This window comes from Podarcis bocagei, assembly GCF_964188305.1.
Source record: "Podarcis bocagei genome assembly, chromosome: Z".
In the NCBI taxonomy this organism is placed as follows: Eukaryota; Metazoa; Chordata; class Lepidosauria; order Squamata; family Lacertidae; genus Podarcis; species Podarcis bocagei.
This window is the reverse complement of record NC_138140.1, coordinates 16,685,670-16,713,117: the sequence shown is the minus strand read 5'-3', so window position 1 is coordinate 16,713,117 and position 27,448 is coordinate 16,685,670. Positions and strand designations below refer to the sequence as shown.

Below are 27,448 nucleotides of genomic sequence, written 5' to 3'. Positions count from 1 at the left end.
TAACTATGCACTGCATCAAGAAAGACTTCCTTTTATATGCCCTGAATCTTCCAACATCCAGCTTTGTTGGACATCCATGAGTTCTCATGTTATGAGAGAAGGAGCAAAACTTTTCTGCATCCATTTTCTCTATGCCAAGCTAGTTCCTGAAGTGTTCACAACCAAGTAGCCAAGTGTCCATAACCAGAGCTCTTTGACCTTCTGCACACACTTTCACAACTCCTGAGCATCACAGCTGCCAAACCATGACTACTTAGCCACAAAAGTTCATGGGGATGATGTCACAATGATCCAGTAAATACTGCAGTGGCTACTGATTTTGCTTCTGGCCACAGTTCATCAGACTTCTCCTGAGTCAGACTAGGGGTCTGCCTGGCTCAGAATTTTCTATATCCTGACTGCCGTTTCAGAGAGGGGGTGCATCCAGCTTGTGGTATCTGTAACATTATAAAGCTGGGCAGGAGACAGCAGGTTATTATCTTGAAGCCCAGGCAAGTATGTATCACCATGATATGATATGATATGATATGATATGATATGATATGATATGATATGATATGATATGAGAATAGAGTAGTTCACACTGGATTGCACTGGTTTGGATTGGATTGTGTGTTTCTTTAAAGAGGGGGCACAAAGCTGAAAGAGGTGGAGCCAATAATTAAATAAGGGATCAGCCCAATCCATATCAACACAAACCCATCCCCCCACCCCCAGCACAGTGGTACCTCAGGTTACAGAAGCTTCAGGTGACAGACTCCGCTAACCCAGAAATAGTACCTCAGGTTAAGAACTTTGCATCAGGATGAGAACAGAAATTGCACAGCAGCAGGAGGAGGCCCCATTAGCTAAAGTGGTACCTCAGGTTAAGAACAGTTTCAGGTTAAGCATGGACCTCCAGAATGAATTAAGTTCTTAACTTGAGGTACCACTGTACTCAGTGCCTCAGATATCACCAGCTGGTCAGACCAGTTTGGGACTGGTCTGAGTGGTGGGTGCCTACCAGAGATCCCTTCCACAATTCAGACCTGGCAGTCAGTTTAGGCTCCGCATTAAGCTGAAGAAATCTATTTGCTGAGTCACTTGGAGATTAAAAACATTCTTGGCCCTCTGTCAAGTCCACCAGTGCAGCCTCACATCCAAGCACCTCATGCAGTTCAGCTGAAGAAATGGAGGCTGTTTAGGTCAGGCTTTGCCAGTGTGGTGCCTGCAGGTGACAGTGTGCCCTCCAGAACCTACTAGGGTGTCTGCGAAAGCAGTGGCAGACTTTGGGCTCTCGGACTTCAGTGGTGTCCTGCGCAACACTAAAATTTGGCATCCCTCTCCGCCTCTCACACCATTCTAAATCACTGCTGTGCTGCCCTAAAACTGCCTCCGGTGAAAAGCCTCCCTAAATATCCCAGTGGACTCCCACACTAGCAGAAACCCCTAAAGAACCTCCAGATCCCGCAGTTCCAGCCACAGCACTGAAGGTTCCCATGCTGGCTGCTTCAGCTTCTCGGTAGAGCTTGGGCCAGCTGCTCCCCACCCCCACATTAATTCCAGGGCTAGTGACGGATGGTGTTCATTGGGATTGGTAGGGTGGAAGGCAGGGAGCCCAACAGTAGGTGGCGCCACAGCCAGTGACAGGTAGAACAAACTAATTCTAGGTTTGCCCCAATCCTCCTCCCTGCTGAGTTCTACAAGGGCAACCTGAGACTTAAGGAGGAGAAAGCTGGCAGACACTGCCCTTTGGAGTGGTTGCAGGTAGGAAAGGAAAGCAGGTGGGGGCTGGCTGAGGGCACGCTGAGGTTGGTGGGGCAGTGCCCCACTTGCCCTAATGGAGTGGCCACCAGGGGCAGGGTAGTTGAGCGATCATCAGGTTCAGTGACTGGCCAACTGCACAAGACTGCTCTAGAGGTGAAGGAAGCTTGTGTAGGCACGTGCCAGAGTTGGGACCTTCCTGAGAGCCAGAAAGGAGCAGTGTTTTCACCTGTTATACAGTATGTGAAGCAAACTTGGAAGTGTTGTCTTCCAGTGAAGGGGATTATTGAAGCATGAGCTGCTGAATCTGGGTCGTCCCCCGTCCCCCGTCCCTCATCCTCCGTTCATGTATTTTGGCTGGGGGGACTTGAAAGCTCTCTTACCTCTAGACATGGCTATCCTAAAGGATGTTGCCTGAAGTTTTGAAAAAGTTCCCCCATCCATGATATAAGCCAATGCAGCCTGCAGGTGAGTCCCCATGAGGTCTCACTCCAGGCTACTTTACCAGGGTGGTAGCCTTTACTAGGCTGACATAGCCTGGGCCCCGAATTGTCCTGAGTGTTTCTGAGTAACAGATTCAGAGGAAATCAAAAGAAGGGTGTGTGACTTTTCATGGTGGCTGAGTAGGATATTATCAAGAGCTTTGTCCTCCATAATTTTGCCTAATTTTTGATACCATCTGAGTTGGTGGCGATTGCTACTTCTTCTGGGACTAAATTCTAGAGTTTAGCTATGTGTTTCTTAAATCGAGAAGACTTTACCCAGGGATGACTTGGGGGAGTAATAAATGGGAGTAACTGACGGACAATTAAACTGACTCTGAGGGGGATCTTTTTGACGTTCCTGGGGGTGTGATCAAATTGAAGTGGAACTGGTTTAGAAGGTGACCGAAGGTTGGATGCAAATTACCTGAAGAACTTTTCTGATAGGTGAAGAGATCTGACAGTCAAATAACTTACTTTTGATGCTTTGGATGGGGCATGGAATTGACTGGCTTCCTGTGACATTTAAACCCCACATTTGCAGCTGTACTTTCTAACTTTGCAAATGGCCCATAAACAGGTGTCTGTTCTCGGAATATTCTGGGTGCCTAGTAAAGTCCCTGGGCAGCCTTAGTGTTAATATGCTCATGAGTAGCTCTCAGGGTGATTTGCAAACTTTCCCTCGCATACAACCCCTGCCTGAAATGAGCAGCTGATGGGACCTTGTTGGAAGCCTTTGCTGAACGGGAGCTTCGTCCCTAGCAATGTGTCCTCCGATCAGGAGAAGCAAAAAGTCTCTAAAGAGATAAAGCATACAGGTATTGGGTTTCACGTCAACAGCCCGCACCCCTTACTTTTGTTAACCAGCAACAGCCAGGCCAAAATAATCAGCTGGGAGAGGTTTTTTTTTCTATGATCAGAACCCCACGCGCAGTTTCCCCTCCGAAACGCGTGTGGCGCGTTAAAGGCGCGAGGACAAACCCAGGAAAGAAAGGTGGCAACTCGCAAGCGTGGATGGATGCCTGTTGCTAAAGAGAGTATTCTCCTCCCGTCCGGAATTTTCATTTAGCAATAAAATTTCTGCAATTAAAACACCCTATCCATAATCAGATCCTTTTATTCCGTGTTGATGAATCTGCCACGGGGCCGCGCTGCTTCACAAGTGATTTGTACTCCACCGTTTCAAGCTTCTTTCTTACTAAAGATTTTTTTTTATAAAAAAAAAAACAAACCCGTACGTGCAACAAGCAAAACATGCACTGCACAGCACAGGCGCAACTTTGCTTGTATAGATGGGAAACCCGTGTGAACCCGGGTCAGCGATCACAAAAACCTGTCAAAGGAAAGAGGTTTCCAGCTTCCCAACCTCACCTCCCCGCTCCGTTTTCGTCTTCAACCGCAACGTCTTGCGAAATAGATGATCCGTGTAAAGCGGTTGTGAGAATCCGCGTCCTACAGGACAAAGAGTCAAATGCAAGTTCTTTCCCTGCCTCATATCTCTTGACCTGAATGGCAAAGCAAATCAGCCTTCCTACGCCTCTACCCAAGAAATCCAGCGAGCTTTAAAGACACAACAGACTTTTTACTCATTTATTTGAGGAATAGCTTTCCCCCCTCTAAATCTTTTAATATTATATCTTTCTGTACCTAAAACATCTTCTTAGGGGACAGCGAGGCCGGAGATATTTAATTCCCCCCACCCCCGCACCTATCGATTGCGAAGTTGGTCCTCTCCAGCCAGTGGCAAAATTACCTTTTGAGGAGGGGAAGAGTGAGGATCTCAAAGGGGACGACTGAGGAGGTGCTGAGCTGGGAAGACTTGCGGGGAGGGGGCGTAAATTTTAACCTCTGAGTCTCTAACACGTCTGGTTTCCGTGTTTCTGTCTAACTCCCTATATCTATCTGTATTTCTGTGTTTATCTATATGTATTAAGTATGTATACAGTGTGCATATGTGTCTTACTCCACCGTGTATATCTGTGCATAACTATATATTGCGTGTCTCTTTCTGTGTGTCTCTCTGTATCTAACTTTCTGCGTATCTCTCTAAATACCGTGCGCGTACCGATGTGTATTATCTAACTCATCTAATTCGTTCTCTCGCTCGTTCTCTATCGTGTGTGCGTGTATACCTTTGTGCATATCTATCTAACTCTCTGTGTGTATCTAATTGTGTATGTCTAATTCTCCTTCTGGTGGGTGTGTGCGTGTGTCTGTCAGTCTGTCTATCTTGATGTATGTGCCTCCGTGTTTCTTCTATCTCTCTCGTGCGCTTGTGCGTCTCCCTCGCTATATCAGCTGTTCACAAACTTTGCGCCCCTAAATCCGAGTTTAAGGCGTTGCTTTTAACCTATTTCAGATGTCTGTGGTTCTGTTTAATGACGACGACGACGACGCCAATAATAATAATAATAATAATAATAATAATAATAATAATAATAATAATAATAATAATAATAGAAATAATAGAAATTCTGAGTTCCTTTCCGATTTACATATCGGATCCTCCCTAAGCGAAAGGTGGCCGCTCTGAGGAGCCTGGCAGTGCCCGTTTTCCCCTGGGAAAGAGACTCCCGATTACCTGTTCGGGACTTGCAAACCTGGTTCCGGGCTGCGCAGATGGCTGGCTGGGTTTTGTTTTGTTTTTGTTTTGTTTTTGAACCCTCTATTCTCTCAGGACTGTGTTTATGCCCAGGGAGAGAAATAGCGCGTCGCCCCTATAATCTGCTTCTGTTAATGACGCTTAGAAAAGTGGGGGATGTCGGGGAGAAAATAAAATAAAAAAGTTTCCTACTGGGGGTTTTTCAGCCGTCAATCAAATCTTTCTCGGTCCCGTAGCCTTCAGCCTAAAAGGGCAGATCCTGTATTCCGCCGGAGAGTTTTAGGGATGATGCACTTTGCGAAGCTTTAAGAAGACATCCTAGACCTGGACCCCTGTCTCGTAGGCGCCTAAACGGATTTGAAAGCGTTTTCGCCTCTTGATCCGGTTTGAGGCAACTTAATTGGTGGTGAAAGGGAACCGATCCGTATCTAATTATCATTGGTTATAACGATAGCCGTCGACATTATCATTTTTGGTATTAAAGGGGGGGGGGAGATTTCTGTTCTGAAATGTAAGAAAAACAAATTGCTTCTCTCTCTCTAATCTAGTTCCACTCCGGATTTAAAAAAGTGGGGCGGCGTTATTTGAAAAAGAAAGAGACTGACAAATTTGGAATATTTGTTTTTATTTAGAATCCTTGGTTCGTTTCTCGATCATCCCTCAAAACGTCAACTATGAAAAAACATTTTCGTTTTTAAAACGAAAAAGCGCGTATGGTATGCGTGAGACAGATAAAGATTGTTGCTTTAAAAAAATCAGCACACGACCAGGACATTCTGTATTCTCACCCAGGTAATTCTGTAAGGCTAGTTTTTTTATTATTATTCAGACGTTCCCGTTTCTGCCGCTTAAAAGCGGTTCCGAGCAGCGGATCCACAGAGCGGCTTTTGCGTTCTTTCTGCCTCATCCATCCAGCTAGGTAGAGACGTTCTTCGAACAAGCTCCAGCGCTTTAGAAAATTCCTCTTGACCTATCTGCTTAAAACAATTTCTTCTGTAGTCTCTTATTCTCAATCTCTCTCACGCCTAATCCTACACTGAAATTCTATCTGACTTGCCCTTCCTGAACAACCCTCAATCTTTGCGTGAGAGCGAGCGCCCCCGAGTTTCCTATGGGGACCCAGCTCCCCCTTTTCCTTCGCCGGGCGTCCCCGTCTCTTCCCAAAACGACCTGTGTCCATAATACAGTATCTGGCGATCGGATTGGGAGAGAAAGCGCTTGGGTGGAAACGAGCGTCCAAAGAAGCGCGCGGATCCCCGTCTCCACTAGCTCAGAAACTCTTAGGAAGGAATCGAACATCTTAAGGCGCGTGTGCTGTGGATTTTGTTAAGGAAAGCAGGATTCGAGATTTTGAGGAGGTCTGCGTAATATTTGGGAGCTGGGGCAGGTGGGAGAAGTATCTATCTATATTTATTCATACGGTTTCAAAAACATAAGAGGACCCCTCCGATCTGCGCTGTCTCTCAGTTTCCAACCCAAGCGCAGCGCGCCTTGTCCATTTCCCGGGTCAGTTTCACGTCTAAGATTGCCAGTTCTCGTTTTCTCGTCGTTTTCTGTTTCTCGGCTGGAACGCCAGCCGATCGCCCGCTCCTTACACCCCTGGGCGGGTGTATGCAGGCTCTCCACTTGCCCCATTAATGAAGACCCACTTCATCCTAGCCTCAGTATTCCCTTCTTTGCGCTTTAAGAAAAGACCCCTCTTTCCAATCGAGGGGGGGGGATAGATCCCCGGACCTTGCAGGTGCGATGAGATCTCTGCGTGTGCCAGAATCCCTTCCTAGATTATTATCAACATTATTATTTTAATTTTTAAACTCTCTTCTCCTCTCTAGTCCTCCCGGGAGTTGTTTAAAGAGGCTGGCAAGGCTTTTTGTGTGTGCCAGGAACCTTTGGAAATAGCAGGTGTCGAAAGATGTGATTCTCTCTCCTCCCCCCCCCCCTACACATCGTCCTGCCTCTCTCTGTCTCTGCCTCCATTGGTGGGCTCAGGGTGGGCTAGGAAAGGCAGACTCTCCGCCTCTCCCTCTCCCCCCACCTCTGCCTAGATCAGCTGCCCCCACCCCCTCTAAAGGAGGAGGGCCCCCCTCCCTCCTTCCCACTCTCTCCCTTTTCTCAAGCGCTGGCTCCTTCTGGTAGAACAAGTCTATCTTGCGACGTCAGGGTGGTAGAGGAGGGGGGTTATTAATAACCAATTAGAGGGGTCATCGGAGCGCATATATAGTACCAGCCCTCAGGATCTGGGCCCAGAAGACTGTGTTGCCACTTGCTAAGCAGGCAGTGGCTTGGGGGTCTCCACTTGCTCCTGGGACAGCCCACCTCCTTCTCATTCTCTCTCTCATTCTCTCTCTCTCTCTTTCCCCGAACAGATCAGAGCCAGCTGCCCAGGATCTCTGACCCCCACGCAGACCCCAGCTCCAAGCTTGCCCCCCATTTTCACACACACTCCCACACACCCCAAAACCTACCATCTCCCTTGAAGCCTCGCCCCACCTTGTCCTTATGATGGGCTCCGTGCTCCCCGCGGAAGCCCTGGTCCTCAAGGCGGGGCTGAAGGGGCCCGGGCTCTCGCTGGCCGAGGTGATCACGTCGGACATCCTGCACAGCTTCCTCTACGGCCGGTGGAGGAACGTCCTGGGCGAGCAGCTCTTCGAGGAGAAGGCCGCCGGGGGCTGTGGCGGTGGAGGCGGAGGAGGCGGAGGAGGAGCGCACAGCAACCCCAAAACGGCCTTCACGGCGGAGGTCCTGGCTCAGTCCTTCTCTGGAGGTGAGTCTATCGCTCCCAGAGACCTCCTAGAGGGTCGGTGTGTGTGTGTGGGTAGAGGTCTAGAAGGGTGTGAGAGAATAATTTCCAAGCTCAAACCTAACTGTGTCTACTCAGGAGTAAGTCCTGTTGCATTCAACTGGTCTTGCTCCCAGGTAAGTGGGGTCAGGATGGCAGCTGGAAAGTTTGATCCCAGTCGTGTTTGCTTGGGAGTTAGTTCTATTGCATCCCTTGGAGCTTACTCCCAGGTAAGTGGGTTAGGGTTACACCCTTAGGAAGTTTGTCTGGTTTTTTAAAAAAAAACAAACCCGAAGAGGGCTATAAACTGAGTGTTGCATTCCTGGGCAGTTCAGCGGGACTCCAAGACATACTTTTTGGGAGGAGGGGGGAGGTTGCCTTACATGAGGAAAACTGAGGCGTGCTTTCGGAATCTCTCCCTCTGAAACCGGACGCGATGAAGCCCCGAGGTAGCTCTCGACAGTATTAGCTCCGCCTAAACAAAAATGTGCCTTTATTAAGAAATGCCCTAAAGGCATCCCATTCCGCCTGTGGATTCATCAGGGATCTCTTTTCCCCAAATCTGCGAGACACAAAGTTCTTTTAGAACCCCTGGCTCACAAGAAAAACGTGCTGAGTAATTTCCAGCACCCCCTCTTCCGCCCCTCATTTCACATCCTCCCCCCAAAGCATCGGTTTTCGAAAATAATTTTTCCCCCTCTAACCAACGATGCGTAAAAGTCTTGCTAAAAATAATCAGAGTTTCTCTCCTTGCACTCTCTGCAACCCCAGAAATAAAGGGAAGTGCGGTAGAGGTGGAAAGTCCCAGGTTCAATCCACAGTGTCATTTCCTGGTAGCGTTGGGAGAGACCTCATGGAGAGCTGCTGCCAGTCAGTGTAGGCAATATTGAACTAGATGGACCACTGGTCTGGCTCAGTAGAAGGCAGCTCCCCACGTCCCTACTTAAATCAAACTCGAATTCAGAACCACGAGGACTGGAATCTTAGTTCTTTTTAAGGGGAAGGCTAGTAGCTCAGTGGTAGAGCGGCTGCTTTGCATGCAGAAAGTCTCACTGGCATTTCCAGGTAGGGGGAGAACCATGTCTGAAAGCCTGGGAAAGCCACTGCTAATCCGTGTAGCCAATATTGAGCAGATGGAGCCAGTGGTCTGAGTCAGTATGGAGGCAGCTTCCACAGCAGGCGCTGTAACTCTCCAACAGTTTCATTTTACCCCACCGTAGCATTCTCTTCCATTGTCCCTCGAGATAGAAGGATGCCGGCAGCAACAGCAAAAGTATGTGCTCCTAGAGGGGGACGGATGGGAAGTAACTTACCTGTCCTCAAAAAGAAATCTAAAAAGCTTGATCAGGTTGAGATCTCCACCCCCCCCCAAAAAAAGGATGAAGTAACAGGAGATCTTGATTCGCTCCCCCAGGAGAAAATAAAAATTTAAACCCCAAAACAAAATAAATAAATCAGCCAACACATCCAGCTTCTGTAAAAGCCTAATACTGTAGACCAATTCTGAAAGCACTCTGATACTGGGATTTCCCCATCAGTGTTCTCTGAATGGTCTCCAAAAACCTCTCCCCTCCTTCTCCTCACCCGCCCTTTCAGAAGAACTAAACGCATACTTTTCTGCCCCTCAACATAACCAGAGTGTAAATTTGTGCCATATTCTGACCTCCTTCCCAAAGATGTTTTTAAATCTATCATATATATATATATATATATATATATATATATATATATATATATATATATAAAATCCTTTTCTGCCTTTCTCACTCCCTGTCTTCCCCTTGAATTTAGCTCTTCACCCCACAAAAAGTATGAGCCTCATTCTCTCTCTCTTTGAAAAGCCTTTGGCATTTAAATTCTTATTAGGCGTGTAATAGCAGCTGACTGATAAAGGAAATTTTAAATTCATTTAGTTAACTTGGGCCTGACCTGAGGGCCGGGGTGGGGGGGAGAAATTCCCACTTAAACCAAGAACTTTAAAAGGGCAATTTGGGAGGGGGGGTGGAGAGAAGAAGAAGAAAGGGTTGATGGGGGGGTCACATTTTTCTTTTTCTTCAAAATGTCTCAAGTGCTTTCCCCTCATTCATCAATCCTAGGACGGTCTATTTTCCCTGCTGGCATCTCCGTGACTCCCTGCTTCTACACTCCCCCCACCCTCCCTGGAAGATTACTGTTCCTTTCTTAATTTGCCATGAAAACTCCATTCTGTGGCCTTTCAGGGGATGTCAACCAGCTAATCTCTCCCATTTTGTCCAGAGAAATTCCTGGGCCTTTTAGAACAAGTTTCTGAGGGCATTCAGGGCCGACCATGGACGGGCAAACAGCGATCTCCAAAGGCTAATGAATTTAGAATTAGTGATTTTCTATCCAAGGGACTTAAATGAATGCAGATCACTTTAAACAGTGTGACAAATTGCTTTATGGAGTGCAATGGACACTATTTAACCCTCTCCACCCTCCCCCCCTCCAGCCCAGGAACCCCCTTGTTCCACATCCCACTTTTTCCCAGGTTGGCTTAGAAAGGGAGGCTTGTAAAAGATTATGCACCAGCTCTCCTCCACCCCGTTCCATGGGGTATATGCACCCCATAGGGCCTCAGTCAAGGGGCGTTGTGCTGCACACCCCATCAATGAAGATCTGTGAGTGAAAAGACTCTGTGTGTGAGGTTAGCAGGGGCGCAGTTTAGAATCCCCAAAAGATCTCTGCTTGGATCAGGCCAGGGGTTCTGTCTAGTCTGGCGGTCATGTTCTCACAGTGGCCAACCAAATGCCTGTGGGAAACCAGCAAGCACACAATTTTCAACTCTGGACTTGATGACTATTTGCCTCTGTGTGTGTTGTTTTGTGTTCCTGCAAAATAAATATGCTTATTTCCCCAGAACAACAAGGACTAGAAACTTAATTTGCTTTTAGGGCAGGGGTCATAGCTCAGCGGTAGAGCATGTGATGTGCATGCAAAAGTTCCCAGGTTCGACCCTGGATGGTATCTCCAGGTAGGGTTGGGAGGGAAACCCCATCTGAAATTCTGGAGAGCTGCTGCCAGTCAGTGTAGACAAAATGGAGCTACAGTATGTGGAGCTCCCTGTGTTCCTCAGCTCAGCTGGTAATGTGCATTAACTTCACTTAGCTCCAACTGTGGCAGTTATACATTTGAGGGGTGGGGGCTCCAGCTTATTCTGCTGAGAGGGTCCCCAGACAAGTCCTGCCCTGATGGCGCCACTGATGATGGGGAGGGTGTGCAAGCCCATTGGAAAGAGGTGGGCCAACAGAACTGCTTTGAAACAAAAAAAGGGTCCCATGAATGTGGACGAAAGAGAACTGTTTTTCTCACTGCCCATACAAGGAACAGGGCAAGACTTGTGCACTGCAGATGTCTAGACCCCACTCAGCAAAATGAGGAGGACCCCACTCCCAATGCAACAGGGCTGGACTTACCTTATTTTGAGGTCTCCATAAAACTATTTAGTTCAGAGATGAATCATACTTCAATGCACAACTGGAACACAAACATTGCTTGTATACCAGTCCAGATCTTAGGACTATCTAGCTCAGTATTGTCTACACTGACTGGCAGCAGCTTCCCAGGGTTTCAGATTGGGTGCCTTCCCAGTTCTACCTGCAGATGCCATTGGTGACTGAACCTGGGATCTTCTGCACTCAGAGTGGATGCTCTGCTGCTGAGCTGCAGCTTTTCCCTATAACTAAGGATCTAGTCCTCATGGTTCTGAATAAGCGACTGATTAAAACAAAAAGTGAGGTCTTACACTGAGTCAGACCCTGGGTCCAGCTAGCTCAGTATTGTCTACACTAACCACCATCAGTTCTCCAAAGTTTCAGGTGGGGCATCTTCCCTGCCTTCCCTGGAGATGCCATTGTGGGGGGGGGGGTTCAGCCTCGGCCTTCTGCACTCATAACAGATGCTCTTCCACTTATCCACGGACATTCCCCCTTCCCCTGAAGTGGAACTTAAAGTTTCAGTGGGGACATCTTAACCAATTGGTTAACCAGTGCATACTTTTCCTTGAGAAAGCCACACCCAGGAGCCCCCAATACTCTTGCTTATATCCAACAGTAAATCTACTCTGAGTAAAACTCCGTGGGCTATAATCCTCTGCCGACATATTCCACAATGACCCCAATTCACAGCTACCCCAAACATCTGCACACCTCTCTAAGTTGGCAAGTGAGGGCCAAGTGATTGTGCTTTTGGAGTCTGTGGTTGGGTGGTGCAGCAAAGGGGGACCTATGTGTTCCACATACTCTCACATGGGCATTGTGTTCAGCGTGATTTGTAGATGTGTGTCTGTGTGGATTATCATGAAAGCGTGTGCATTCCTAGTATGTATGGTTGGTTCCTGGCAGGGGTCTGTGGGGTCATCAAGATAAGACTTTGAGGACACTCATCAGGGTTCCACTCAACAGAGAAGGGTCCCCCCCACACCAGTGATGGTTTGTGACAATTGTGTGTCTCTGTGTGTTTGTAGGGGGTGTGCGTGCGCGTGTGATGGGCAAATTGGTAACTGGCCCATTTCCTGAATCTGGAGGCTACATTTTCGGAGCGTAAGTGATTTTAAGAGCATATAGGGAAAGCCTTGATGAATCAGACAAAATGGTTGATCTGCTTTAACATCCTGTTTCCAATGGAGGACAGCCAAATGCCAGGTTTAAAGGGACAGCCCACCCCATTCTTTCTTCTTGGCACCTGATATTCAGAGGTAAGCATTTTTTTAAAAAAAGGATTGCTGTAACCTTATGGCTAAAGAATAACGCAAATCTCTTCAAGAGAACATAGCTTGGAAGCACACCATTCCTCCACGTGTTATACTGATGTGGCTCACGCTATCACCTGCTTTTGTGGTATGCTGAGGTGCTCTACGGGTGTTCAGTGTTCATTTATTTTATTTTACTAATTAAATTTGTATACCACCTATCATCTGTAGACCTCAGAGCTGTTCGCAACATAAAATACAAAATAAAAACACAACATGCATAATAAAAACAAGAACAAAAACCACAAACCAATAACTGTCCCTGCCCAAACATTTAAAAAGTGTGTAAGATGTTAATCAGCCCAAGGCCTGGTTGAAGAGGAAAATTTTTGCTCGGCGCCTAAAGGTGTATAATGAAGGTGCCAAGCAAGTCTCTCTGGGGAGAGCATTCTGTTATGTGTATAGGATGTACTTTGTTATAGAGACAAGGCTTGAGCTGTAGAATCCAAAATATGTTCAAACATTACTTACAAGTGAGGCTTGTGATAAAATGTTTGTTGGGTATTCACCACCCAGCCAGCCACCCATGCCCTTCACCATAATACTCCATTCCTTTCCTATTTTCCCCCCATTAGCTTTATTTCCCCTGGCACTCATTTGTACACAAGAGGGATGTGCCTCTTTTAGTTTTCTTAAAATGCTTTTCATACTTCTGCAAACTTCGTATTGGCTCCACTTCTGGATCAACAGCCCTCTCTTGTCTCCATTGCTGTCAGCACTCACCAACTGTGTTGGCTTCTTAGCTGGAGAAGTCCAATCGCCTCTTAAAAAGGGACGTGTGTTTGCAGCAGGGACTGCCATGTAGGTTTAACAGAGTGTAACTATACACTATAGATAGTACAACTGTTCCTGTGCCGTCTTGCACTTCTGTTTTTTGATCATCTACGCACTGGAATGAATAGGCTGCGTTGAACTAAGTTCTCACTCAGGGGATAGATCTAACATAGTCAATCTCTCTCAATTTAAAAGGGCTTACACATGCGCACACACCCAAAACAACAACAACAACAACAACAACAACAACAACAACAACAACAACTCTCCGCAATTGCACCATACTTTTAAAGCACATTTAGTACACATTTCAAGCACATGGATCCCCCAAAGAATCATGGGAACTGTAGTTTACCCAGAACCCTCCACAAACTGCAGCTCCCAGGATACTGGGTGGGTGGGGGAAGCCACATGATGTAAAGGTGCATTAAATAGGCTTTAAATATACATGGTGGGCATGGCCTGTTTAATCCAAGTAGTGTGATACTTCCATAATAATGTAACCTGGACAAGTCTCTGCCGCAGGGTGCTTCTAAATTTAGACAGAGAAGGAGATGACAGAGGAAAGGTTTGAGAATAACGGTGGTGGTGGGGCTTTGAGCATGAGTCAGTGCACCCAGTTCTGTGATGCATTATGCATATTGTTGGGGCAATGAGTGAAATCTCCCAGAGGAATTTATATACATTGGGTTAGGCTGTGTACACACTGTACATGCAAAGCACACTAATAGTAGTAGTAGTAGTAGTAGTAGTAGTAGTAGTAGTAGTAGTAGTAATACTACCAGAAACTGAAGTTTCTGAAGGGTGATGGGAACTGTAGTTCTGTGGGGGGAAACTACAGTTCCCAACATTCTTTTGTGTAGGCAAATGGGGCATCTGTTCCTTCATGGGTGTTCCCTTTGTATGAATGTGCACCATCCTTACATGTCTTGTGACCCCTTTAAGAACTGAAAGCCTGTCTAGAAACCTTTTTATAAACCAACATATCAAGAATGGATTGGGTTTTACACTGGTCTTTCATTTGGGACCCAGTATACCTCAATCCTACTTCTTCCATTGCAGCACCCACAACTTTGGAACTCCCTGCCCATTGACCTCAGTAATCTATTTTTGCTGTAATCTATTTTCAGCGCCTGCTAAATATATTTTTATTTAGGCAAGCCTCCCCAGAGAGACATAATGTGTCTTTCAAACTGGTTTTTAGCTTCTCCCTGATTTTAATTATTTTTTTAGGTTTCAAATAGTTGCTTTGAACTGCTTTTTTAAAAAACTGATCATTTCATAATTTTATAAATTGCTTTGTTCTTCTTTACAATCAAGTGGCATATGCACTTTGAAAAATGCATAATTATTATTCCAGCCTGCTCCTATAGCCCTTAATGCAAAACAGTAATGCAGCCATAACCCCCTGGTATTCTCCAGAGACTCTTGGCTGTATATACGCTTCGTCTTACTATGCATCCAGAGCACTCCCTTCACTGGTTTGGGAAGTGGTATACACAGTGCTTTTTTTCTTAAAAAAAATATGTTTAGGGGTACTCTCATTTCCCCACTCATATTGAAATACTGCCCCTCAATGAGGCCAAACTTAGATTCACAAAATGTTTAGGAGTATGCATACCCCTGCGTCCCCCCAGAAAAAAGCACTGGGTACACACGACATTAACCCCCATCCATATCTATCCTGTCCTTTCTTAAGAAATGCTGCATTTTGATGCATCACCCTCTAAAAAATCCCAGATTCAATCCAAATTGTGAAAAAGAATGGTCTCAGTGCATTTTAAGCCAGTAATGTGTGCACACAGCACCAGCCTGCTTTAACACCAAACACTCACCTAAATCAGTCCCCAGATCGAGTTGCATTTCCAGCTTGGGTACCACCAGCACAATTATGCAATTTGCTAGATTTCTGCCTGCACTGGAGAGGTGAGCGCCTCTTTTTAACCTGCCTCACCTTTAAAAAAGCATCTCTCCGAAGAGATGACAATGGAAGCAAAGTGGCACTGAACTGGGAGAGAGCTCTCGGTTTCACTGTCAGCTGCTCATATTACTGGCACACGAGCCAGTTGCCTTCCTCCCACTATGGAGATAGTGAGATATGGGATCCATTTTCCCCGGGCTCTTTTCCTGACCCAACCCAGGTGGTTCTGTGTTTCTTTTCTTGCATCCTCTGAACAGTGAGAATTGTGAAAGGGAAGGCAATTGCTGTTAACCCTGATAGCTATGCTCTCCCACCACTATCGGAGGCAGCAATGCTTCTGAATGCTGGTTGCTGGAAACCACAGAAGGGGACAGTGCTCTTGAACTCAGGTCCTGCTTGTGGGCTTCCCGCAATGGGCATCTGCTCAGCCCCTGTGAGAACAGGATGTTGGACTAAATGGGCCTCTGCAGAGCTGTAGCTACAGGGGGTGGGGGTGGTGTTAAGCATTCAGAGGGGCACCATTGAGGCTCTCAGCCTGTGTATGTGTACACAAATGCTTGTGTGTGTGTGTGTGTGTGTGTGTGTGTGTGTGTGTGCGCACGCCAAACTGGGCCTTTGACCCAGGTGAAAATAAAGCCTCGTTTCACCTCTGGATCTTTGCCTGATCCAGCAGTCGGGCTCATAGTTTGGAAGATACGAGCAACCAATTGCATGATCGTGATAAAACACTGAATGGCTGGCTCTACCATTAGGCAAAGTGTGGTGTCTGCCTTAGGTGGCTGATGCAAACGGTGGCAATAGCAGAACCTCAAATCATGATTTTGAGCTCCCCCACTGCCTTTCAAATGCCCAGTGTACAAAAACAGGTGTTGTTTTTGGGACTCCGAATGACAACTCTATTATGGTAGTTCTGTTGTTCTTCCCATATTGCAAATTCGGGACAGCTGAGTTTGAGAAAAGGCATGGGGGGAAACCCACTGATGTTAGTGGAATTTTTAACCAGGAGCAAGAACTGAGGATTGGTGAAAATTCATGACAAATCTCTCAGCTGTGCTAACCATACCCTCAATTTACAGAGGCAGTATAGACGAGATGTTCGGAGATGACAGACTTTGCCTTTGCAACCTGCTCACAAGGGCTCAGAGACATCTGCTGGCCACTGGTGGAAATGGGATACTGGGCTGCTTTGATCCAAAGATGAGGCAGTTCCCATTGCTCTGTTCCTGCTTGCTCTGAATGCTGGATTACCCAAAGGGCAGCCTAAGCATGTTGCCTGTTGCGTTTCCATTTTTGTAGATTCTTACATTTTGCAACACAGGGGTTTGTGCTTGTTTAGAGTTCTAGTGAAGCAGGGGCACCAATAAAAAAGGAGAAATTTTTGAAATAATTTGATATTTCTAAAAAACAACAATTGAAGTACAGTAGTCATCATGGGGAAAATCAGAACTTTGTGGACTTCCTTACACTCTATTCCACTGAATTGTTTTAACTGGATTTTGAATAAATTTGCAACTAATTATTGCTGTTTTGAATTTTATTGTGTTATTAGCTTAATCCTTAATGGGTTGTGCAAACTGCTATTGTGAATGATGCTTTTTATAGTGTGGGGCGGGGAGCATTTTGGGCTCCCCAAAAAAGTTTGGGAACCGTTGGTATAGCTTAACTTCTTTCTCTCCCTCCCGTTTCTCTTTCTCTCCGACCCACAGAGGTCCAGAAGCTATCCAGCTTGGTGCTGCCTTCAGAGGTCATTATTGCCCAGAGTTCCATCCCTGGAGAAGGGCTGGGCATCTTTTCTAAGACCTGGATCAAAGCAGGCACAGAGATGGGACCTTTCACTGGCCGGATCATCTCCCCAGAGCATGTGGACCTTTGCAAAAACAACAATCTGATGTGGGAGGTAAAGAAGCAAGGATGTGTCCACATGAGAGAGGAGGCTGGCTTTTCTTGGAACGGGGTGGGGAAGCCATAGCTCTCCAGATGTTGTGGGACTCCAACTCCCATGAACCCATGCAGCCAGCATGGCCAATGGTCCAGGAATGATGGGCGTTGAAGTCCAAGAACATCTGAAAGGCCACAGGTCTTCTATCCCTGAATGAAGAGATGGGATGCAAGAGATGGAAGAATGCCTCTTTTTTTAACAGGCATTCCCCCATTAGGAAGGGGAAAGAAGAGATGCTAGGGACTGAACCAGGGACATTCTACTTGCAAAGTGGGTGCTCCAGCTCTGAGCTACGTCCCTTTACTTAGGGTTGCGAAACAGCCCATAATATGTATACTTTGCCTTGTATTTCCTTTTATCCTCCCATTCCTGATGACAGAGATTGAGGCCATTTGGAGCAGCAAACACTCTTAACAATGGCCTAGTCTACAGCCCACAATTTCCACAAATTGATGCTAGTCCAGTGTATAAAAACAGGCACACCTGTCATATTAGAATGGCAAGATCACAATGCTTCAAGTGTGAGTGATATGCGCTTTGATTTCCAGAACAAATAAAAGTTTAGTCAGAAGTCTGCTGAGAGACATCCTGCACTGCAGGAGGTTGGACCAGATCATCGGTAGGCAAACTAAGGCCCGGGGGCCGGATCCGGCCCAATCACCTTCTAAATCCGGCCCGTGGATGGTCTGGGAATCAGCGTGTTTTTACATAAGTAGAATGTGTCCTTTTATTTAAAATGCATCTGGGTTATTTGTGGGGCATAGGAATTCGTTCATTCCCCCCAAAAAATAATAATCTGGCCCCCCATAAGGTCTGAGGGACAGTGGACCAGCCCCCTGCTGAAAGTTTGCTGACCCCTGGGCTAGATGAACATCAGGGTCCCTTACAACTCTCCGGTTCTAGGATCCCCACTCCGAGTGATTTCTGAGTGGTCTGCAGTGTGTATGTTTGAGAGCTGCCATCTTAGATTGCTTGAAAAGAGGATTAGAAGTCAATTGATGGTTATGAGCCGGGCTAACTAAATAAAACCTACCCATTTATTATTTTATTAATTAGTTTTTTATACCACCTTTCATAGGGTGGTTTACAATACAAAAACGCAAAAATATGTGAGATAGTAACAGACAAAAACAATACCCCCCCCCCAGTTTAAAAGGCCATAGAACATTTAATTAGCCAAAGGCCTGAGAAAAGAGGAATGTTTTTGCCTGACGCAAAAGGTGCCAGGGGAGCTTCCCTGGGGAGAGCCTTCCACAAACGGAGAGCCACCGCAGAAAATATGCATTCTTGTGTTTCCACCCCCAAGGCCTCTTGTGGCTGAGGCAACAAAGAACGGCTTCAGGTGAAGCTTGCAGGGTCTAGAGTGGTTCATATGGGGAGAGGCAGTCCTTGAGGTATTTAGAGACATTGTACCTGAGAATATCACTTGCGAGGGTGGGCAAACTTCCAGAGGCATAGTTGCCTTCAGCATCCATTTATGGGCCTTCTCAGAAGACTCTATGATTATGAACTAATGCAGCTATTAGGAACGCAGGGAATGCCTGTGGGAAAGAATGAGTCAGAAGGAGGTGGTGGAATGGATGGCTCTGTCACACAAGCAGACTAGGTTGCCATAGTAGACATGATATAAGTGTATAAATTTATGCCTGGCATGGACAAAGTGGATAGAGAAAAGCTTTCCTTCCTCTCTCGTGATGCTAGAACACATGAGCATCCAATGAAGCTGAATGTTGAAGGATTCAGGACAGATCAAAGAAAGGACTTCTTCATACAGCTCTTGGTTCAACTATGGAACAAGGCTATCCATGGCTACCAGCCACAATGGCTAAATGCTCTGCATCCATGGCCGGAGGCAGTAATGCTTCTGAATGCCCAGTAGCTGGAAGCCACAGGAAGAGAGGGTTGCTGTTGCACTCGGGCCTGTTTTGCAAGCTTTTCTGTTGGAACATCTGGCTGGCCACTGTGAGAAAAATAAGTTTTATGTAGGGTGCAGAAAGATTTAAAAGCCCAATTTTTAAAAAACCTTGATGCTCCTGATAATTTTCTACAACTTTTCTAACACACTGGTGACACCTTTTCTGGGGTGGGATAACTTGGATGCATCTTTTCTGATGTGGTAGGTGGGTATGATTCATGGACTGAAACCCTCTTGCCCTTTTTTCCAGGTCTTCAATGAAGATGGAACTGTCCGTTATTTCATTGACGCCAGCCAAGAGGACCATCGCAGCTGGATGACATACATCAAGTGTGCTAGAAATGAGCAGGAGCAGAACCTGGAGGTGGTCCAAATTGGGAACAGCATCTTTTACAAGGCCATTGAGGTAAGGGTGTTACGGACAAGGGAATGGGCGAGAGCAAAAATACTTGCCCTCAACCTAAGTTGCTGATGCTTCTTCAGACTTTTTTTTATTATTCTGGTGCTGGGGAGCTCAGTGTAGAAACAGAGGACTGAATCCAATGTAGCGCCAAGGGAAAGCAATTTACTGGTATACTTGTTTTGCTGCTGAAATGCAAAGGAACTTTGTCATTAAACTAGGATGGCTTTAGAAGGGGATTGGGCACATTTGTGGCGGGTAGAGCTATTCATGGCTACTAGCCACGATGGCTATGCTCTGCCTCCACAACCAGAGGACGTAATGATTCTGAATTCCAGTTGCTGGAAACCACAGAAGGAGAGAGTGATCTTGGGCTCGGATCCTATTTGCGGGTTTCCCACAGGCATCTGCTTGGCTACTGTGAGAACAGGATACTGGACTGGTTGGGCCACTGGCCTGATCCATCAGGCTCGTCTTTGAAATCTCGGAAGCCAGAGGCGGCAGCTCTATGGAATTCTTATTGGAAATTGTATTTTGTTGTGGACTTTTAGGTGTTTGACACAATATGCTTTCCCCGTACAGGTTTTTATGCTGTCTTTGATTGGTCAGTTAGCTAAGTATTTTTATTTATTTACTTGATTGGTGGGGGGAGCTACCCCCTACCCCCCCCGGCTATGCCCATGTTAAGAGGCTATCCACTTTTTAGTTTTGCCTCTTATATAAGGTGCAGCTGAGAACATCTCTACATAATTTCTATAGGAGAATGGACCATTAGGGCAAACAGGGAGGTGCCCCATCAACTTCAGTCTGCCATCAGCCAGCCCTTACCTGTCTACCTTCTTTCTTAAATTTAGTCCATGGAACGGAACTGGCTACCAGCTTCTTCCTCCTGAGTGTCAGAGTTGCCTTTGTAGAACTCAGCCAGGAGGAGGAAGATGGGGAGAAAACTGGAATCCATCAGCTCTGCCCCTCATTGGCTCTGGCGCCACCTATTGTTGCACTTCCTGCCTTACACCATACCAGAGTCCAACAACATCTGGAGGGCTGGAGGTCACTCAGCTGCTGGCTTTAGGTGATCTATCTGTTTCACTTTAGTGGACAAGTGAAGCTTTGCAAATGTGGGGAAATGCTGGAACCTGAAGACCACACACAGCGAGCATCTACCCCTGCAGCATATTCTGAAATGCAACACACACACACACACAGAGAGAGAGAGAGAGAGAGAGAGAGATGCAAACACAGCCTACGCACACCCAAGTGCTAAGAACAGTTATTACGCGCCATCTTTCATGTCTGGGGTTTTGTTTCCTAATGTGAAAATGATAGTTAAGATTTTAGCAACACTTGTAGGTTTATTTTTGGGGAGGGGGAGGTTCTTTTCTCCTGCAGAAGATCTCTCTAACGCCTTTTGCCATTTTGCTACTTAGCTTTCGTAAAAGAAAATAACTGCTCTCTGTGTGATGTAGTGGAATGTGAGGGTGTTTTTGCAGAGAAATTGCACCACCTTTCTCTGCAAAAGGCTGGTATAACATTTTCATCCAAGCCTGGAAAATGTTTCTTTCTCTTTTGTTTGGCACCAGAATTGATATTACAGTTAGCACTGGGCAAGCCTCGGTGAGGAGGCTGTTCCCAGAAATGTGGGGAGGCAGTGCTAAGGAGGCCCCCTCTCTGGTCACCTGATTTCAGATAACCTCTTGTATGTAATGGATATTTCAGAGTGCAGAGGATGCCTGTTTTAAAATGATGCTTTCCATCTACAGTTTTTATATATATTGTAAACTGCAGCTGTTTGCCTGGCAGAAGAGGCTAGCTCCTTTTCTATTTCAAAAAGGTTATCCTCCTCTACTAGGTGCAGCCAAAAGATTAAACATATAAATAAGAAATAAATAAATAAATATCTCCTGCCGGAACGATTATGGCATGTCTTAGATTATCCTTTTTTCTCCAATTGATTAATCTAATTCAAGGGTGGGGAAATGGCCCTCCAGGTCTCGCTTTCTCGCCCTTGAGCTCTTCTTATAAAGGCCATATCCCTCAATGGCCTTGCTTGAGGGAATTTGAGGTTTGATAATGCCTCTTCTGGTTTCCTGGATGGAGGACAGAGAAACTAGCTAACAAAACAAAGAGACATTTTTACATGAATTGCTCCATTCACTTTTCCCTCTGGACCCACCTACCACTGTCATGTGGCCCTTGGAAGGTCACCCAAAATAGAATGCAGCCCTTGGGCTGAAAAGTGTTCCCCACTCCTAATCTAATCGGTTAAACATTGCAGCTCTTAAGCACAGGGACTGACACTTTGGACATATCATAATATAGAATAATGGTTAGAAGGGTATCAGCACAATCCTCACAACAGCTGACCAGCACCAGGACCTGAGAACAAAAGCTCTCCCCTTCCTGTGGTTTCCAGCTACTAGCACTCAGAAGCATTGCCGCCTTCAGCCATGGAGGCACAGTCTACCCATGGAGAGCCTCCTCTTCCTCCATAAATTTTTCTAACCCTCTTTTAAAGCCGTTCCCCCTCTTCTCTCTCTATAGATGATTCCTCCGGATCAAGAATTGCTCGTTTGGTATGGGAACTCCCACAATACCTTCCTGGGGATCCCTGGAGTGCTGGGACTTGAGGAAGAGCAGAAGAAGAGTAAGCACGGTGAGGAGATGGTTGAATTCTGCTCAGGGTTGGCATTGTATAAAACTTGCCTTTCTTAAGATTTCCCTCTGCCACTTTGCGGGATTTGTGGGGTGGAGTGGGGAGGAAGTGGGAATCAGTCCCTCCTGTTTCTCTCTCTCTCTCTCTCTCTCTCTCTCTCTCTCTCTCTCTCTCTCTTTAGAAAAAGTAATTTGAAGAAATCAATACAAAACAAATACAAAAAGCAGTGCAGTGTATCTGAGAACAGTCTTAATAATAGGTTGGTAAAGTACTTAAGACCACCAGGAAAGTCAAATTCCATGCTGTACCGAGGAGAGGGAGTCTCACGTGTCTGATGCACATAAGATGGTACCCCACCAAACCACACAGAATTTTTCAGGGTCCTTTGAGCATTTTGACATGCGATTGATTCTTTTTCCAGCTGATGCTGGGTGCCACATATTTTTAATACCATCTGTTGTAAATGTTTTAGGTATCCCTGGGGGGAAAGAAAGGTGTAACCATTTTTATCCTGCAATGCAGACATGCACTTTAATTCTTGTTGTTCATCAGTTGCAGCATCACAACTTGTGTGTATGGGGGGGGGTAGTCTCCTGATGGAGGCCCGCCATTTTGTATCTTTTCAGGGGAAGCCTTTAAATAAAATTGACAAATCTCTTAACGTTTAATCTTGCTGCTGTGTTTCAAACGAATGCATCAGCTGGACCGCTGCCATTTTTAATGCTTTTATCTTACTTTGCTGAGGCTTCCTGGAATGCAATCCCCCCTCAAAATATTTTCTTATTTTCACTTATTTACAAAAAAAGCGACAATCGATATTCAGCAATTCCCACCTCCTGCACAGAAGCACCAAATATCTAGTTAATTACATTCAACTTTCAATTTATAAACAAAGATATCACTCTGCAAGTTGCCATATGTCCTCGGAGGCCTGTAACCATGTCCCATTAATGTTGCATACATAATAAAACTATACCAGGTTTCTTGCCTGTTCGACTCTCTCACATATGGGTTGCCAGTTTGTCCATTGGCATTAAGTTCCAGAGTTGTGAGATCCAGATCTCAAACAGGTCTGCACTGATAGAGTCTTCCAATAAAAATCCAGGGCATAATTGTGCCCACAGTAGGTCTTTGAAGCTATCAAAGAGAAGTATTTATAGGGGAAAGGAGAGAAGTGGTTTCTAATTTTGGGAATCTGAGGGCATGCAATGAATTTTTAAAAGATATTATTTCATTCGGGCTGTGTCTTTTTAAAGTTTTCGTTCCTGTTGTATATAGAGTGGTACTGATGTTGCTGCACGACCCTCCATGATAAATATTAATTGCATTGTTTATTTCATTAATGACATACATATAGAATATGGGCTTGATCCGTCCCCATCTGTGGGCTCACCTGCTCCGGGCATGAGTAACTTCCAAGGTAGGGTGCTCCTTGGGAGACGAGGGATGGCTGGAGGGGGTGAACCGGAGGGTGACTGTGACCTCCAGTGTGCAAAATGGCAGCCCCTGCACTGCACATGAGCTACTGAGGCCAGGCAGGGTGAGGGAAAAGGGCTCCTTTGTGGGGATGGATCAGGCCCTATAGGATTATATAATTTTTTATTAAAATCAGGGGCTCAATATCTCATTGTTTACTTCAGGAGTGGATTAATGCAATGCGCTCTAAGTGGGCCATCCCTCACACTTGTCCCAGAAGTTGCAATTGGTGCAGAATGCTGCAGCATGATTGCTGACAGGAGTGAGGCCATATCAGCATATAAACCTACGCTCAGAGATCACTGGTTGCTGATTTGCTACCAGGCCAAGTTCAAGGTGTTACTATTCGTATATAAAGCCCTTAGCAGCTTGTACCCAGCTTACCTGCAAGGTCACAAGTAGGCCCACTCAACTGCTTCAATCTGCAGAACAGGCCCTGTTACAGGAGCTGCATAATACTCATTCCAGATTTGTAAGAAATCAGATCTTTTAGCGTGGCAGCACCCACACTTTGGAACTCCCTGCTTAGTGATAACAAGCAAGTGCTTTCACTCTATTGTTTTCAGCACCTCTTAAAACCATTTTTGTTTAGGCAAGCCTACCCAGACACAAAGAAGTGGCTTATAGCTTCTTCTTTTTTTAGTTTTAAATAATTGTTTTCAACATTTTTTTTACTGATGATTTCATTATTTTAATCTTTTTCTAAACGATTTTGAGGGTTGTTTTTTTTACAATCAAGTGGCATATAACTTGTAATAATAATAATAATAATAATAATAATAATAATAATAATAATAATAATAACAACAACAACAACAACTTTCACTCATCACCAGCCTTCTGAGTACATAACATGTAGGACTGCTCTGTAAAACCTTTTCATCCCCTGAAAAGGCATTCTTATTCACCAGATTTTATCTAGAAAGTCACAACCCGAATGAAATAAATCTATTCCCCTCACAGCGCTGCAGCTATCACAGTGGTTTAAACCAGGCATAGGCAAACTCGGACCTCCAGATGTTTTGGGACTACAACTCCCATCATCCCTAGCTAACAGTACCAGAGGTCAGGGGTGATGGGAATTGTAGTCTCAAAACATCTGGAGGGCCAAGTTTGCCTATGTCTGGTTTAAACAATTCCTCTGGGAATTGTAGCTCTGGGAGGGAAATAACAGCGCCCTGAACAAACTACAGCTCCCAGGATTCTTTGAGGGGAAGCCATGAGTGTTTAAAAAGCGGTATGAAACTATTTAAAATATATAGTTACAGATGAAGCCTAAGTGTATAAAATGATGTTTTGTTTGGGAGTGGGGTTTGTTGCTGGAAATAACCTAAACTTCTCCCTTTTGTCCATTGCCCCTGCAGAGGACTTCCACGCAGCTGAAGCAGGTGCCAGTTCCACCGGCCGCATGCGTTGCGTCATCTGCCACCGCGGATTCAACTCCCGCAGCAACCTTCGCTCCCACATGCGCATCCACACCCTGGACAAACCCTTCGTCTGCCGCTTCTGCAACCGCCGCTTCAGCCAGTCCTCCACCCTCCGCAACCACGTCCGGCTCCACACCGGCGAGCGCCCTTACAAGTGCCAGGTCTGCCAAAGTGCCTATTCCCAGCTGGCCGGCCTGCGGGCCCACCAGAAGAGTGCCAGGCACCGGCCCCCCAATGGCTCCCTGCAGTCGCATTCGCCGGCCCTGCCTGTGCCGCACCCCACCTCCCTTGCTCACCACATCCCCACCATGGTGCTGTGAGGTCGGGAGGAAGCCCCCTGGCACTGCCGTGAACTGGTGGGCACCAAGGCATTGGTGAGCGCGCAGGGGAAAGGGGCAGGGGGATATTTGTGGTGGACCCATCCAGCAGCGGCTTCTAGTGGGGCTTGGCAAATGGAACTTCCATCTTCAGGCACACGTCTACCGTCTGAACAAGAGAAGGGGGGGCAGGCTGGGGCCTCTGGGCCCTGCTTTCAAGATTCCCAGCAGCCTTTGGCTGCCCACTGTCAGAAACAGAGCACCGGGGAGGGATTAATGGACCTTTTGGTCTGGTTGGAAATGATGAGGGGATTCTGCTCTGGCAAAGTCTCATTATTCCTAAGTGTGAGAACTAGGTGGGGGACTCTCTTAATTTTTTATTTTAGTATTTCAATATTTCCATCCAAGTTCCTTGGGTGATTTCCACCATCTTGGTTTCTTGTTCATGATGTGAGGCCTGTATGGTCCTCCCTATTTTGCCCATTGACTCAGGCATCCAAGTTAGATATATTTCTGGGGACGAGAAAAGAGGCTGAGTGTAAGATGAAGCCATGGCAAAAATGGAGAGAAAAGTAAATGGTAGAGGAATAAGCACTTCTTCACATCATTCTTAAGTTTAAAGCAGGAATAGGGAGCGAGATGTTGCTGGACTCCATTATCCTTAACCGTTGGTCATCCTCCAGGGCTAGACACCTCTTCCTATGGTAGCAGGATCCACCAGGGCAGCAGCTGTAAACTTGCCATAGGTCAGGAAAATTCCTGACATGTCCTGGTTTGCAGGTGTAAAAATGGCATGGGGGGGGGGAGGAATTTTGCCAAATCGTCAAAATGTCAGAGAAAACCCAGATGTAGGGCAACACAATGGAAAAAGCAGTGGAAACAGCTCAAAAAGCTTAAAATCACTATTATTGGGTTAGGTTTCCTCAAAAAAGCTCAACAATTTTGGGGGCTTCCTAAAGAAAGCTCACAACTTTGCGGGTGTCAGGAATTTTAAGCAGATCCCAATGTCAATATTTCTTTCCACCCCTTGTTCCTGAAGTAGATCTTCCCTCCCCTCTTCTTCCTTGGCAGGGAGGGGGGGTACTATTTTGGAGTCAGCTTCAGGTGTCAACACATCTTGGGCCAGCCCTGCCATCCTTGCTGCAGAGGCTGATGGGTGATGGAGTCCAGAAGTATCCAGAGGCCACCGCATACCACACATGGCTATTCTAGAGGTTTGGTGGTAGTTATCAAGTGATCCCACTTCTCTTCTGGATCCGACAATAACTGCCCACACACTCACAGGCACCTGCACTCCATTATGTTCCCCTGTGGTAGGATTCCCACGTTCCTGAATTGAGCTCTGGAGTTCTTAACAGGTAGTTTGTTGGGGCGGGGGACTTCATGGTTGGTGGATGATCCAGCCAAACTGGACAGGGTTCTGGGCTCTTGGGCTCTTCACACCTTCTCCAGCTCTGAATTCAGGTTGACCCCTGTTGCTTTCTGCCGTAGATGTGAATTGTTATCTCCACTGAAAAGCTTCATGCTCTCTTTGACCTCTGGTGAAATTCTTATGGATCAGCTATTGACAAGAGTTTCAGCACCACTATAATCCCAGGCTAACTGCTCCCATCACAGATGGACTGTGAAGTAGGAACATAACTTTAGAACAAATCAAACTATTTGTCCATCAGTATTGTCTACTCTGACCGAACCTCTCTCCATTTCAGTCCTCTTTCTCTCCCCATGGCAATCAAGATTGTTTGTAAACTCTGCATCCAATAAAGGAGGCATTTGTTTCTGTTCTGTTTTTGTAAAATATACATTTTTTGTAATAGTAACTATTGATGATGATATCTATTCCTATTGTAAGGAGATGATATATAGAGTTGTCTCACAAATGGTGTTCGACTTCCATGAAATGCTGGTCACTTTAACATTGTAAATATAAATCTGTGTAAAACGCTATTTGATATTATATATAATTTGATTGTATTATGTACACAGTTGTATATACATCTTTGTACCTCTCTCATTCTCTCTTGTATTATAAATAATAATAATAATAAAAACAACCCACCACAAATTACTGGCGATGGAAGATATGTAGATACTTCAGAGTTTACATTATTTAATTTTTTTAGAATTGGTGTGATTCGAAGTCCCAGATTAAAACCGCTTCCCTGCCATGAATAATGGCAGGTAATTAATACTGGCGTACTTTACAGGAGCATTGTACCGAATTGTTCCTTTGTCCAAAGCATTTATACATG

General features: G+C 45.8%; 1 protein-coding gene and 1 long non-coding RNA gene across 8 annotated transcripts; one reads left to right on the top strand and one right to left on the bottom strand.

The window, feature by feature from the left end:
* The first annotated feature begins 335 nt into the window (after positions 1-335).
* Positions 336-26,981, top strand: PRDM12 (PR/SET domain 12). 7 transcript variants are annotated; one of them, XR_014004225.1, is made up of 9 exons: positions 336-495; positions 5,460-5,619; positions 7,194-7,591; positions 16,776-16,966; positions 19,174-19,329; positions 21,865-21,976; positions 23,334-23,396; positions 24,817-25,253; positions 26,688-26,981. XR_014004225.1 is itself a non-coding variant. In XM_081179557.1 (9 exons), exons 3-9 carry the CDS (start codon positions 7,327-7,329, stop codon positions 26,691-26,693), a joined length of 1,017 nt encoding a protein of 338 aa, XP_081035683.1. In that variant the 5' UTR covers positions 336-495; positions 5,460-5,619; positions 7,194-7,326; the 3' UTR covers positions 26,694-26,981. The 7 variants fall into 7 exon arrangements, 6 of the variants coding, with proteins under 6 accessions (XP_081035683.1, XP_081035678.1, XP_081035681.1 ...); XM_081179557.1 differs by having other exon boundaries at positions 24,817-25,040; XM_081179552.1 differs by having other exon boundaries at positions 24,817-26,981.
* On the bottom strand, positions 18,612-19,211 carry LOC308578952. The gene is made up of 2 exons (XR_014004226.1): positions 19,082-19,211; positions 18,612-18,968 (listed from the first exon to the last, which is right to left on the bottom strand). It is a non-coding gene; the product is annotated as an uncharacterized lncRNA (long non-coding RNA).
* Positions 26,982-27,448: the final 467 nt, after the last annotated feature.

What these genes read in the sequence shown, in the direction of transcription:
- PRDM12 (XM_081179555.1), top strand. Translation starts at nt 7,327, where the DNA reads ATGATGGGCTCCGTGCTCCCCGCGGAAGCCCTGGTCCTCAAGGCGGGG. An exon ending in GGCTCAGTCCTTCTCTGGAG is followed by an intron (nt 7,592 to 16,775) that starts GTGAGTCTATCG and finishes TCCGACCCACAG; the next exon opens with AGGTCCAGAAGCTATCCAGC. An exon ending in GGGCATGAGTAACTTCCAAG is followed by an intron (nt 23,397 to 24,816) that starts GTAGGGTGCTCC and finishes TTGCCCCTGCAG; the next exon opens with AGGACTTCCACGCAGCTGAA.